This window comes from Halyomorpha halys, unplaced genomic scaffold, assembly GCF_000696795.3.
Source record: "Halyomorpha halys isolate HHAL.00 unplaced genomic scaffold, Hhal_1.1 Scaffold455.1, whole genome shotgun sequence".
Taxonomy (NCBI): domain Eukaryota; kingdom Metazoa; phylum Arthropoda; class Insecta; order Hemiptera; family Pentatomidae; genus Halyomorpha; species Halyomorpha halys.
In genome coordinates this window covers 46,535-61,027 of record NW_027111717.1, presented here as the reverse complement: position 1 = coordinate 61,027, position 14,493 = coordinate 46,535, and the positions used below count along the sequence as shown (strand labels likewise).

General features: G+C 32.3%; 1 protein-coding gene across 5 annotated transcripts in view; it reads right to left on the bottom strand.

Annotated features, from left to right (window-relative positions):
- Positions 1-3,191: 3,191 nt before the first annotated feature.
- The window catches only part of LOC106682980 (titin), a gene marked incomplete at its 5' end in the record, with an annotated part of 53,533 nt that continues 42,231 nt past the window's right edge, over positions 3,192-14,493 (bottom strand). Inside the window, 7 exon segments of one of the 5 annotated variants that reach the window (XR_010844017.1) lie at positions 3,192-3,311; positions 4,624-4,759; positions 4,827-4,973; positions 5,045-5,167; positions 7,929-8,065; positions 11,272-11,743; positions 11,927-12,067. Coding sequence is in view for 4 of the 5 variants with exons in the window: in XM_014424163.3 (XP_014279649.3) it covers positions 4,876-4,958; positions 5,045-5,195; positions 7,929-8,065; positions 11,272-11,743; positions 11,927-12,067 (984 nt within the window). 5 annotated transcript variants of the gene reach the window in all.

The following is a 14,493-nucleotide window of genomic DNA, read 5'->3' as shown; positions in this document are numbered from 1 at the left end:
ATATCCTGATGGATGATTTGATTTGTGACAAAGTAAGGAGCATTAAGGATTTTGGACTGTAAGGATTGGGTTCGGGAGGAATTTGAATAAAATTGAAGAATAAAATCTAATTATTTTTTAAAGAGGTTTTCGTTCCTTCACAATATATCCGTAATATATGTTTTAAAATATAAAAAAAACATTAAAAATTAAATTAAATTCCATTTGCAATGGTTTGAGCCCACTTCTCTTATGACTTTGGTGATTTAAAAATGAGTATAAAGAAATGCAAGAACTTGATTGGGGTGTGCGGTAAATGAAGAGAACATTTCTAAGCAAAACATATTATTGAGTTGTTAGGTTTCGGTCTGAATTGTCGGCCTTCTTTTGGAGTATGTGAAAAAACGTTAAAAAAATAAAATGGACCTATTAATATTTAACATGTTAAAAATAGAATAAAAAATAAAAAAGTTAAAGTACATAACAAGAAACCAAACGGTATAAAATTTTTTTATGATAAACTTGCGCATGTAAATAATGTAGATTAAAATACTTTGGGAAAGATTACACGATATGTAAGTTATAATTAAATACTTCTAATTACATAAAAGGGAATGGTTGAATCTCTGTCCACAATAAATTTTTGAATTACTGGACCGATTTACGTGTTTTTTTTTTTTAAATGTTCCCTTTCGCTATGGAAAGGTTTAAATATAATGAAATCCCCGAATTCTCGAGTAGAAAACAATTTATGTACTAAATTAAGCGTTATGGTTTGTAGTTCAGAAAGCTTGTGTTTTTTCACGGTTATTGTACACCAATCGATTTCTCTCAAACCGAAGAATAGGAATAAAGTATAACTGATTCTATTAAGTTTTATAATACATTTTATAAAAACATATTGTTTCTCGTAGGAAAGTTGGTCACCAACAAAACGTAGATTTAATGCCAATATAAGCGAAATATGGATTTCAAATAGAGAAAAAAATTTCACTTTTTGTTTTATATCTCTTGTTCTAATAGTTCAATTAAACCAGGTTTTTGCCTTCTGGTCCAGTTTATAGATCCCTAAACCACTGTCAAGTTTGGTCTAGATTGGTTGAGCCATGTTCAAATTATTTATATTTTTTAATAAAAATTTCTGTTTCACTCCTTTTAGCATGTTTTGGTTTAAATTTATGTTTCCACACCATAATAATAAATTGTTTGTAAATTTTTAATCTTAACTAAATACAATAATTTATATCAAACTATCCTTTGTGTTCATTAAATCTATTTACATCCTTCAATATAGCAATAATGAAGCATTGCAGGTCAGCTAGCTTATATTAATGCATAAGTAAAATTAAAATATAAAGTTATATAAACCAAAAGAATAAGCAATGTAACAGGAAATGATCAGATGTGATGATAATTATAACAGAACATCATGTCTGAAAAATGAATAAGGAAAGACCTACAAAAGGAAAGAGAGGTTTAGTGATTAAGAGGAAGAAGACAAAATACTATTAATATGACACCTACTAGAAAAAAATATCTACCTAGTAACTCAGGTGGTCAGCAGAAATGACATTAATGATGAAATTCATCGTCGGATCGTAGTTGCAAATATATAAGAAGATGGTCAGGGTTGCGGTCAAAAGAGAAACAGAAATAGTTTACAACTATTTATTATCCGACGTTTCGTCCCACTTTGGAGGGCTTCATCAGGGCTAAACAGATACAAAAAAAACTGAGAATATTACAACAATAAGATAATTTAAGCTGGGATAAAGCTACTTATTTTAAGATAGCTTTATCCCAGCTTAAATTATCTTATTGTTGTAATATTCTCAGTTTTCTTTTTTTATTTTTGTATCTTTTTAGCCCTGATGAAGCCCTGAAAAGTGGGGCGAAACGTCGGAAAATAAATAGTTGTAAACTATTTTTGTTTCTCTTTTGACCGCAACCCTGACCATCTTCTTATATATTAATTTTTACGGTCAACTATATATACATAGATACAGTAGTTGCAAATAGTTGCTAACGTAAATCAAGAGGCACTGAGAGCAGAGAAATATCTAGAAAGACTCTTATCAGACCCGTTCTGAAATCCTGGACACTTTTTGGAACTAGCTCTTGCTCGGTTTGAACGACGGATTTTCAGCAGAACCTATGGGGAAAAGAGAGAGAAGATCGTAATGATGAGAGTTTCCTGATAGCGCACTATTACCCAGCCGATGGCCCTTAACAATGATACCGATATTGTTGTTGTCATTAAGATAAGTGGGCAACGGAGGACAGGAGCACAGCAAAGAGCTGACTGATGGTCGAGGATGCAGGCGGCCCTTCTCCCTCTTGGAGAGTAACACCAGTTATGAAGAACAAGGCATAACAACTGAGTAGGAGATTATACTGCAAGTAAGATCATCAAAGATTGATTTAAAACTATGGTCATCACATTTAATCTTCTGCACGCTACTCACCTGGGACTACCAGTACTGATTTAGGTCTGTCCACGAAGACATCCACCGGATAGGGATTGCAGCCGATGATGAGGTACTTCTCCCAAGTATCCTCAGACCAGAGCTCCTTCCTCCTTGGCCTGTTCGTTGTCATCCAGTTCAAGACCTCGCCTGTTTTATGCCCATAATCCATTGGATAGGTTGGTGGCTGGAGGCGACAGTATATTTAAACATTTATTGACAAACAAATGATAAAATATGGTTCTATTCAATTCTTCTAAAATACTCACTTTATTAAGAGATTATTATTAAGTAGCTGCTGGTGGAAGAACATGTAAACGGCCTCACTCCACATAGCCAGCTTGGCCCACTCTCTGTCGTACAGGACTGATTCTCTCTTCGGGAAGAGGCAGTAAAGGAGCAACGCCAGCTTGTCCCTCACCATCCTGCGCCTGATGTAGTCCGACTTGTCTTCTAGGTAGGCTCTTCCCAGGAGGATTTCTACCACCGTCTCTTGAGAGCTCTTTAGGTGCTCCACATCTTCGTAAATCTCACGGCACATCTCTCAACAAGTAGACCACGTCCATAGTTCTGCAAAAGAAATATTATCCGATTTGAAAATGTTCATATTCTAAGTACATAAGACTAGAGTCTTTAAATTAGACATTTGTTGCATTTTTATTCCCTTAGTTTCATTCCAACGAACAGGACTCTGTACACAGTACACCACTCACTAAACAAGAGAAAAACAAACTGCCAAGTACTTACTTGTGGATAGTAGTTAAGGTATTAGAAATTTCTTTTTTTGACGACTCCAATGGCTTCTTCGGCAACTTCTTTAAAGATTCTACCCTGCCCATCAACTCGAGGCATTTCTTTATAAAATATCTGCAAATTAATTCCACGTTGTAGAAGTTTCTACTATATTTCATGATGATCATGTCATGGTACAAACGATTCGGTATATTTTACGATAACAAATGGGAAAAAACAATTATCGGTATTTGCAGAAAATTAATGGGCAATGGTTAATGTAATTTACTTATTATATAAATTTTCAGTGATATGTAAGCAGTATAAAAAAATATAGTTTTGAATAAACCAATTAAACTTATGTTTGATTTCCATTTCATTTTGCATTTTATCCGATAATTGATTCACTCGGGTGTATTTTTTTCCTATCCCTATAAACAGAAGGAATCAATGAATTAGTGAGTGCTTTATTGTGCAAAAGAAAGGAAATAAATCGTGTTGTGTATTACCTTTTACTACCTTTGGTATTTTAAGGTTACCTGTAATGTTTATTGTTATTTATGAAATATCCATTCTGAATGGTACTATTTTTAAATCAGGAGGTGTACATGTAATTCAGTTGTTCTTTCTCTGCTTTAAACTTGTTAATTTACTTCTTTTTTTTTTTTTGTTCACGGAATATTACGATAATTCAACAGGTGGGTAGGTAACACCCCTAAGTTGTTTTGTTATCTACTTGTAAAGGTATTCGCCAGTGGTCATAATTCAACAATTGTTTATAAAGGGGTATATTTTAGTTATATTGTGGTCATGATGCTTCGGGGTTTTCGTTATTTCCAAGGAAAAAATAACGTGTCGCCTAAGGTGTAATTTATTCTGTATTGTTTTTTTTTTCTTTTTGCGATTATATTTTTTTTTTATTTGACTTTAACTCATCCCCTTCTCCGCTGGGCGTGGGCAACGATAAACGTATAACTAAGGATAAATTAAAAACTACGGTTATAAAGGACTTAACCATCCGGTATCGGTGAGCAATCGGGAGAAGATGAAATAGACGTCGAGGAAAGTTGGACTGGGCTGACATGCTGAGGAGGCACTCGGACGGATGCGGGTCAGGAGGGGTCGACCCTACCAGATGGAAGCAGTTGGATAAAGTTTAGCTGTGTCAGCAAGGTGCTCAACCGAGAGCTAGGCTGCACCACAATTAAACATTTTTTTAACGGCCCATATAAATTCAATAATACCCTCTCTTTAAATACATTGTAAATATGGAAAATATAAATTATGTATTGATTATCGGTAGCTATGGCATGCGGAAGCCCAGCGAACTATCCCACTGCCGTCGCACCCCGTATGCCTGAAATGGGCTTGGTATCAGGTAAAACAGAATGCTGTCTAAAAATCATTGGATATTTGTCTGTGATGGGAATTTTTAAAACTGTGATACCTGACTTTCCTTTTCTCCGCTTGAGCTATAAAAATGGTTTTCCTCGACGTCATATCTATAACATCGGCCCTCACCCTCTTCAGGATCGATTGCATTTGCTTTTTGGCCAATCCTCCAATCTGTAATAAGAATTCCCCTATTCCTTTTTTAAAAGTACCAGTATCGAAGAAAATAATCAATGGATAAGTGATGCTCTGTGTTACCTCCCTCAAATAGAGCCGCAAGGTGTCCGTGACTTGTATATCTGTGATCCTAACTATCTTCCTGATACTCTCCTTCGTCTGATTCATGTACAGCATCTTCTTCATCACTTTGGAATTCTCCTCTCTCAACAGCTTTGGGTCAATGTCCTGAAACATTAGCCAAAATTGATCTTTACGATTATTTCACGGCACAAATCTCTGCATTATTGTCCACTCACTTTCAGGAAGTTGAGAGTCCTCGCTTTGAGGCAATTTACCAGTGACCTGACTTCCTTGTCGACCACGCTTAGTGGTGGAGGTCGCTTCTTGTTCTGTTGCGCTCTGATCTTGGTGCTCGGCTCCTACTGGCACGTTACGCATTACTAGAACCTGCATGGGTTGCAAGTAGCATATGTAAAAATATTGTAACAATCGGCAGGAACCGATAAAATAAATAATTTTGACTAGGTATTTTTATTTGTATACTATTACATTATTATATTGAAACTGTTTCTAGCAGATGATAAATCATCTTTTCACATACTTTCAGATAAAGTATTCAGTACAAAATCCAAATAGGAGAAAAGAGGCAGTTATTTCACCCCAATTTTTGATTTATTAATTGAAAACTATGTGTGATTACTAGACAAAATTGATGAGCCTACCAAGTACACAGGTAGGGGGAATAAAATTTGGTGGTTGTTTCAAAACGTTAAAAATAATCAATTTTTTATTCGGAGCTCTGTACAACTACCAACAACAATAGAAAATCTAAGAGAGCATTATTTAAATAAGAGTAAATTTTCTAAAATTGAAGCCCTAATTGAGCTATTAGCATCCAATAGTTCTCAAGATATAGCTTTTTAAAAATGGAGCGTACTAAAATATGAGTACTTTTATTTATTTATTTTGAGAAATCTATATCTCAGGAACTTTGTGACGTACAGATGTCTATTAACACTCAAATTAAAGCTAGTTTAATGAGCAATAAAGTATTTTATGACGTTTATAGTAGGAGTAATAGTTTTCATAAAATTTACTAAAATAAATTCATTTATAGTTGTTCGCACAAATTTTCATTTGCCAAATTTATTCATATGTAAATATCATAACAACTACTACCCTTACGAAGATAAGTGTCATAAAACTTTATAGTAAGTTAAATTTCCTTTATTTTGAGTGTTGGCAGACATATGTGCGCTTATGGGTCTAGAGATATATTTTTTCGAAAATCCAACATTTTATTCGAACAACTAGATATTAACATTTTGTGAGTTTATTTTGTCAAATATCATAAAAACTACTACTCCTACAAAGATAAACATAATAAACTGTTTTGTTGTAAATTTAACTAGCTTTAATTTAAGCGCTGGCAAACATCTATACGTCCAATAGTTTCTGAAATGAAGGTATTCATAAATCAAACTTTTTGTCCGATCAACTATAAATCAATTTATAAATGAAGGTTTTCATAAATCAAACTTTTTGTCCGAACAACTATAAATCGATTTTAGCAAATACATAATAGTTTATAAATTAAGTTATAAACTATTTAATGGTAAATTTTACTAGCTTTAATTTGAGTGCTGGCAGATATCTGAATATTCTGTTTCTGAAATAATGTTTTTCATAAATCAAACTTATTGTCCGAACAACTATAAATCAATTTATTTTAGGGAATATCATGAAAACTACTATTCCTACGAAGGTAAAGGTCATAAATTTCTTTATATTACAATTATTTAGCTTTAATTTGAGTCCTTATAGACATTTGAACGTCAAATGGTTAATGAGATATAGATTTCTCAAAATAAATTAACTAACTACTAATCTTAGTAAATATCTCTGCTAGGGATAATATTTCCGCAAATTTACTCTTTTTTAAATAATGTTCTTTTAGACTTTCTAGTGTTGTTGGCAGTTTTTAAGATATGGAGTTCCAAATGAAAAATTAATGTTTTTTTAAGGTTTGGAGACAGTCGTCATTTTTTATTCCCCTCATCAGTTTTGACTAGTAATTATACGTAGTTTTCATAAAAAGTAATAAAAAATTGGGGTGAGATAACTGCTATTTTTCTTCCCGGCTCTTGTACTAATTGAATAGCTTTATGATCTCTGGAGGCTTTCGAAAAGTAAATAAGAAACTAATATGTGTCGTTTACGTTGAAGGCGAAGGTCAAGACCAAAAATTAGCTCTAAATGATACTCCAGATATCATATAAAATATCATTTATCATAAATAAATAAATATCTTAGAGTACATAATGAAATACAAAACAAGCTAATAAAAAATTATTTGCTCTTTTCTGATTGTTTTCATTAAATCAGAAATAATTGTTTAGTTTTTTCTATTTAAGTAATTTTTGTATTCTATTAATCTGGTTTTAATAAAAGTATCAACAAAAAGTATAAAATCATCATGAATTATGTTTTAACCTTTTTCCTTCATTGTTAATTTTATTAATGTTTAGTAATTCAATTACTCATTCTCTTGTTCGTTGTAATAAGTTTTATTTAGTACTAAATGTTAGTAGGATAGATTTTAGTGATTTCATTATTTATTTTCTTCCATTCTTTTCAGTTTCTTATATGTTTAATTAAAATAATTAATTTAATAATTCTGCTAATTATTCTAATAAATAATAATTCTTCTCTAGTACCGAGTATTAATTTTTTTAATTGTGAATATTTAAAATATTAAATAATTATATTCAAAATACTAAAATATGAAAAATATTCTGTATACATAGATATCAGGCCCGAAATATCGATATCTTTCATTGATATATAATTATAATGTCGATAATATTTGAAAAAATAGTTTTGTTCCATATTTACATCGTAGTGATAAGTACTTAGGACTATGTGTGTGTGTTTTATATCTGACCTGTTTGACATACACGTACATATATTACCATTTACCGTTGGTATATCTTATCTTGTACGTGATTGAGAAATTAATGAATGGATGATTCAGTCTTGCTTTATTAATTATTTCGAGAACTTTGTAAATAATCGAATCCACTAAAATAAATATTATTATTAAAATTGAAAATTCTTAAGATTGTTTTTATTCTCCTTTTTCGAATTTAACAGTAAATGAGTGTTGTGTTAAAAACAAACCTTCTTTTTGTAGAAAGATTTCTTCAAGTTATCCTGCCCTTTTTTGATACTTCTCTCTTGGTAAGTTGGGTTGCAACGGGATGGTTTGCTTAATTTAGTTCCATATCTTTTCTCACATTTATCGGAAATTCTTACAGCTGCAAAAATTTTAAGAAAGGAGTCAGGTTGAATGATATGGTTGGATTATCTATTCACTGTATCCTTTAGATTTTCGACTAATTCCGCACGTTCATGTTCTTCACACATTCAAGTTAATAATCGTAAGAACATGACCCGGGTCCCCCGTAACCAAAGGAATAGCAGAAAAAAAACTATTTTTTTAACGCCGACGTTTCGCCCCATTTTGATGGGCTTCATCGGCGCTTAACGAGGGCGAGATAAAAACATTGTAAAATATGATTTAAAAAAAAAAAAACGATGTATACGAACGTAGTAAGCTAAATATAAATAAATGCTATGAAAATATTATAAATAAATAAATATTATTAGTAAATTGAATACTAATAGCTAGTACAGTAATGAATAATACAATTGCAAATTTACCAGTGGAGGATGAATAGTGAAATAATAATTGGTAGAGGCAGTAACCAATATGGTAAAAATAAAAGAAGGGAAGATAGAGGAATTGAATGAGGTTTAAGTAAGGTTCAATAACAGATAAAGGGAGTAGATAAATAAGTAAATGAATAATATAGGATAATAAAATAGAGATAATATATGATGCTTATATATGATAGTATAAGATGCTCACCTGTATCCTGGGAAATATTTCATGAGGTTCTAAAACGGAAAAAAATGACGATGTATAAGGTGGGATGAGATGGCGTGGTGAGGGGGGCTTAAGGGCTTAAAGGAATTGAACGGAAAATTTGTGTACGGGAAGAACAATAAATGTATATGAAAAAAAACGAGAATAAAAAGGGATAGAAACGATCTTATAATATAGATTTTAAATATATATTTATGTTAGAAATATATAGCATATATTTATAGATAGTAAAATAATTAATATAGTACTGGTACTGGTATTTGGTGGGGGTACAAGTCCGGCAAGTGGGCCTAGTGGTCCTTTTTGCCAACCCCTGAGAGCTACTAACCAAGGTGGGAGTGTCAAGATTCATTCCTTGGGACCGCCAACAAATGAATGTTTAACTGCCCCAGGTGGGAATCGAACCCACAACGTTCCGAACCGAGCGCACTAGGACCTGCGTCCCAACCCGCACAGTCGTCACGTCCCTAATTAATATAGTTTATAAGTATGGATAGTGAAATAATTAAATACAAGTATACAAATGAAATATAGATAGGCGTAGGGAGAGGGGCCGCGGCTCCCCCCTTGATTTTTGGGTTCCAAGAAAAAGAAAAAAGAAAGAAAATAGTGAATTTATTTTATGAATGGTTTCTTTATGGAATTATGGTATATTAGGAAGGCATTGGCACGAAAACATGGTGGCGTCCGAAAAATCAACAGAGCCATTGATTAATCTTTGTTATTAACTATTTGAATTCAGTCGTTTAATATTCAATAATTTATTGTGATTATAGGTAATACAAATTATAATGTAATAAAAAATAATGATTGAATTTTATGAAGTAGAAATTACGTATCTTTCTTTTACCCAACTGGTACGGTCAAAGAAAAAAAAATCAAATAGTCATAAGACTATTTAATTAGGCCAACTTTTCGCCCGACATTCCAGGGCTGCAGATGGAGGGCGAGCACTGAAATGATTTGGGTGTAAAATAAGTGGTGCGTGCGTGTGCTAGTGCGTGCATGCGTGCGTAATGGGCTGTTACCTGGCGAAATCTTGCCTACGCCCATGGAAGTATATAAAAAGATAATACAGTTAACTAAAAAATAAGAATATTAACAAATAGGTAATTGGCCATTCTTCCAAAACATACAAATTGAAGTCTCAATGAGATGGATGATAGTATCTATGTGAAATCGCCAATACTTCAATTGTATCCACTGCTTAATAGATCGCATCACCTTGTTTTTCATCAATTTGTTCATTAGTATCAATTTGTTTATAGGCCTAATTTAAACATAAAATGTCAATATCTATCTCTCTCACCTCAGCTCGAGTTGCTGACTTTGATGGCAGAATTTTTTTTTCCCATTTATTACCTCATTTTTTTTTAAACGTGCAAGGTCTTAATTATTTATTTTTAGTAAAGGTTGCGCTATAAGTCGTATAGAAAAAAATTATGATCCACAATCTATCTGTCCCATATATGCAATATATTCCCTTCACACATTTTTGGGCACCAACACTTTGGAAATTCTTATTAAATTATCATTCACGACTGGTAACACTGGAGCCAATTCTCGACTAAACGAGGATAACCGATTTCACAGAACTTATAGCTCTAGTTTCCTTGTGTGTTTATATAAGTGAAATCAGTGAGTGTCCTTTCTCCTCCTCACACAGTGATATTTCCTAAAAGGTGGTTATGATTCACGTTATATTACTGTTAGTTTGTGTGTTGAAGGGAGTTCTGTAATTTATAATTATCGTTTATAATAAATTCACTTGGAATGGTCCACTTTAATGTAATCCCCAAAACCTTTAACAAAGAGGGAGATTGAATTTATGTGAGGGGAAAAGGAACAAAGGGGGTTGTTGAAGTCACTGTGTGCGAATAAAAAGATTAATATGTACATATAGGTAGGAATGTATATGTATAGGAAAGCATTTTTGTTAATTTAATTAAACATTTAGCATTTATTGGACTTTTAAGTATTTTTTATCACCCTCATCTCAATGATGTCAATTATGATTTATTTTAAAATTAATTCTATGAAGGTTTTTTTTTTCTTTTTGTCAACACCATTAACAGTTTACCTTAGCGCAATCCATGGAAAATAATCATTAGAAAACGCAATTTTTCCGCAGTGAATTCAGAATTATGAAATTTGTATGAAATGGGAGAATGGCCTAATCCTAATCCTAAAGATAATTAATTTATAACCCACATCCATCTATTATTATTACCTATCTGTTAATTATTTCTTAGTTTAATGCATTATCTTTTCATGCCTTTTATATTTTTCTATCTTTCTTAACCGCCTCTCAGTCCATCTTCTTACAACTAAATACTTAGGGTCAACCGGTAATCTTTCAAAATGATTCTAGTTAATTGCCCGATGTCATCTGCCATCGGTACCGATTGTACTTTCCAAACTAAACATGTAACCTATTGATGCAACAAGATGTAACCTATTGATGCAACAACATGTAACCTATTGATGCAACAACATGTAACCTATTGATGCAACAACATGTAACCTATTGATGCAACAAGATGTAACCTATTGATGCAACAAGATGTAACTCACATTGGCCAGAACACTTGGCCTCCTGAGCCGGCACCCTGCGGGGCAGGCGGACACAGGAAGGGGTAGGAGCAGGCTCTTTACGACCGCGCTTCTTGCCCTCCGCAGGTTGACCAGTTTTTTTCTGCTTCGACTCTTCATCCATCAAGAAAGGTTTCCTAGACGTTTCAGGCTCCCTAGATGCAGTTTCTTCACTCGTATCTTCCTCAGGAGTAGTCGATGTGGGCAAGGTTGAAGGAAGGGACTCTTGGACCCAGTTGGACGGTTTCTGCTGAGCCTTGGTGAGCATTGTATTCCCATTGTTCTGCAGTTCATCTTCTTTGGGAGGGTCGGAATCTGAGTATTCCGGCAACTGAAGACTGCTTTCTGGTTCTTCAGGACATGTGCAACTTGCCTCTGGTTCATCTGGTAGCGGCTGCTCCTCATTCTCGCATCCCTGTTCTTCATATTGTTCTATCGCCTGTCGTTCCAAATCCTAAAGAAGATTATAAAATATATTTTCGTTTCCTGAACGAGAGGAGTTTTGAAATATTTTAGGCTTTATTTTGGAATCTTAATATCATAATCGTATATCCTAGTAGTGATTTTAATCTTTGTTATGCTCATCAATTAATGGAAACTGAGAGCTTTATTTTGGAAAAATATATTGCATTCTTACAAGATATTTTTCTTCTACTTCTGGTGATATTTCTGCTTCTGGTTCTTCGTCGATATCGTTCTGTGAGTTGAGGTACTGTTCTAAGGCCTCCCTTTCAAGCTCTTCGAATTTAACCTCCATATTCGTTTCGCTGTCTTCATCCTGTAGGGAAAAAAATCAACTGTATAAGCTACTATTAAATTTGCGTTAGTATTGTTTACTAGAAGTTGATTTATTTATTTATTAAAATCACAAAAAAGACGGTATAGTGGTAAGATCGTAAATCATATATCAAAACCTGCATTTAATATTCTGCCATACTGTTTGTTTTTTGTATTAACGCTTTTAGTTTTCTATATACAGTTTTTATAAATCTTGACTATGTGCATAATTTTTTTTTTATTTATTTATTTTTTTTAGCTAGATTTATATATTGATAGATATTACAATCTGCCACACAGTTGTGGGTAATAGGTAATAGTGATGATCTCATACATACTAAAATAAAAAACTTAAAAGAAAAACTCTTAAAATATATACAAACAAAAGAATAAACAAAATGAGCATAATCAAACTATCTGTATGAAAAATAAATAAATAGAATAACATAATGATAAAATAATATATACAATATTTACACAATCGACCTGTGAGGGGTTGAGCAGAGCTCAAAAGATCCCAGCGCATCCCTCTCGCCGCATCACTGGTAATGAATTTTTTTATTAAATCTAATATATATATTTTTTTTTTGCCAAGAATAATTTTGTACATCTATAATAATTATATTAGTCCCAGAATAAAGTCTTTTTTTTTCTATCGTATTCTAAAATGGATAAAGAAATAATTTAGAGTTTCGAGGTATTCATCCAAATGATTTTCTAAATTATATTTCTTTAAAATTGCTGGTTAAACGAAATTCGGTGACAGCTAAAAACTTTCTGAAAAATTTCAATTGAATGAACTAACAATATATTATTTGTTGAGGACCAGCCAGATACAATAAAATTAATATGAAAAAAACAATAGTATGAATACTTTTTTTTAAACAGCGTACTTTTTTTTTAGTACACAATCACGAATATTACAATGTTAAAGTTTCTTCGATCCAGTGAGGTAGTCGATATTTCATTTCGCGAGTGGTCAGTCTAAGGATCTACTTATAAGATATCCTCTGTAATCATTGGAATTCATAACCTAATATTTTCTATACCTATGTATATTGTTAATAAAATAACATTTGTTATTAATGTTATTGTTATATTAGTTAATTACATGTGTGAGAGCCCGGACTCTAAGACCTCGCCCCTTATCGTGTAATTGTTTATTTATTCACTTTGTTATTTTATATATCACTAAATATAGAAAAACACGTTATTAAAAATGTTATGCATTGGGTCCCTCATAAACAGAAGCCTTAACATCATTAAAAAATAATTTGTTAAATATGTAAATAGTCGTAGTATAAAAATTTGAATTATATCCTAGTAATACGTGATTTTTTCTGGGTTTTTTATCATTCTTTGTATGTATGTATATATTTTCCATTATTTCAATTTTACAATTTTCTTCAACATGACTTTTCTTTTTCATCAAACATAAAAACAGAACTAGAATCAACAGATTTATAAATAATAAATATTTTTAATATACCCTACATGATGATCAATAATTATATTCAATTCAAATTCAAAATAACTCTCTATACACATGAATACGAAAAAAATAAATAAACACATTAGAATAAAAGTAATAAATATGATAGTGATAATTATAAAAATATATCAATATTTAAAAAAAAGATTAATGAATGTAATAATAACAAATACAAAAAGTAATAGATATAAAAAAGAAAATTATAAAGATATATAAAAATAATGTATAGATTAACTGTGCCATATATACATGGCCTTTCCGAGACATCTTCCTCATCTGCAACTATGCGTGTGATCGTGGATGATTCTTAGGGAGTCCATGTTTATATTATGTACCATATTTTAACAGCTTAGTTTTATAAACACTTAATTAGAGCTAAATTAGATGCCTTACTAATATTTTTTAAAGAATAATACCTACTAAGGTGACCATCGATTGTGAATTGATTTTTTATTATATATATTTTTTTAGAAAAATCTTGTTATGATGCATAACTATGTCTCCTTCCCACTATTTTCAGGCTGTGCATCAATGCTATAATTTATAAAATTATTTTAACGTTAAATTGATATTACTTCTTTGACTAGCGCTTTCGAGTTATCTATTCGTAAACGTATCAGTTTATTGAAAATGCTCAAGATTCAAGACACTGCACGACTGCTTTGCAGCCATAACACGACCCGGGCTTAGTGGCATTTAGAACAGCAAAAGCACCATAAAGGAGGAGGATACGTGGAAAAGATGGCGATCTTATCTGTTCCTCCCAAGGATAGAGGCGGCGTGTACACACTTTATCACAGGAATAAACTGGCGCCTTCAAAGGATCAGTCATTTGCATGCATCTTCAGCGGAGGATAAGGTCATCGAGATTGCGGCTCTGCCTCTGTCGGCTCGGCTATTGCCAGGATTTACTTACCGTCATCGCAGGATGCAAT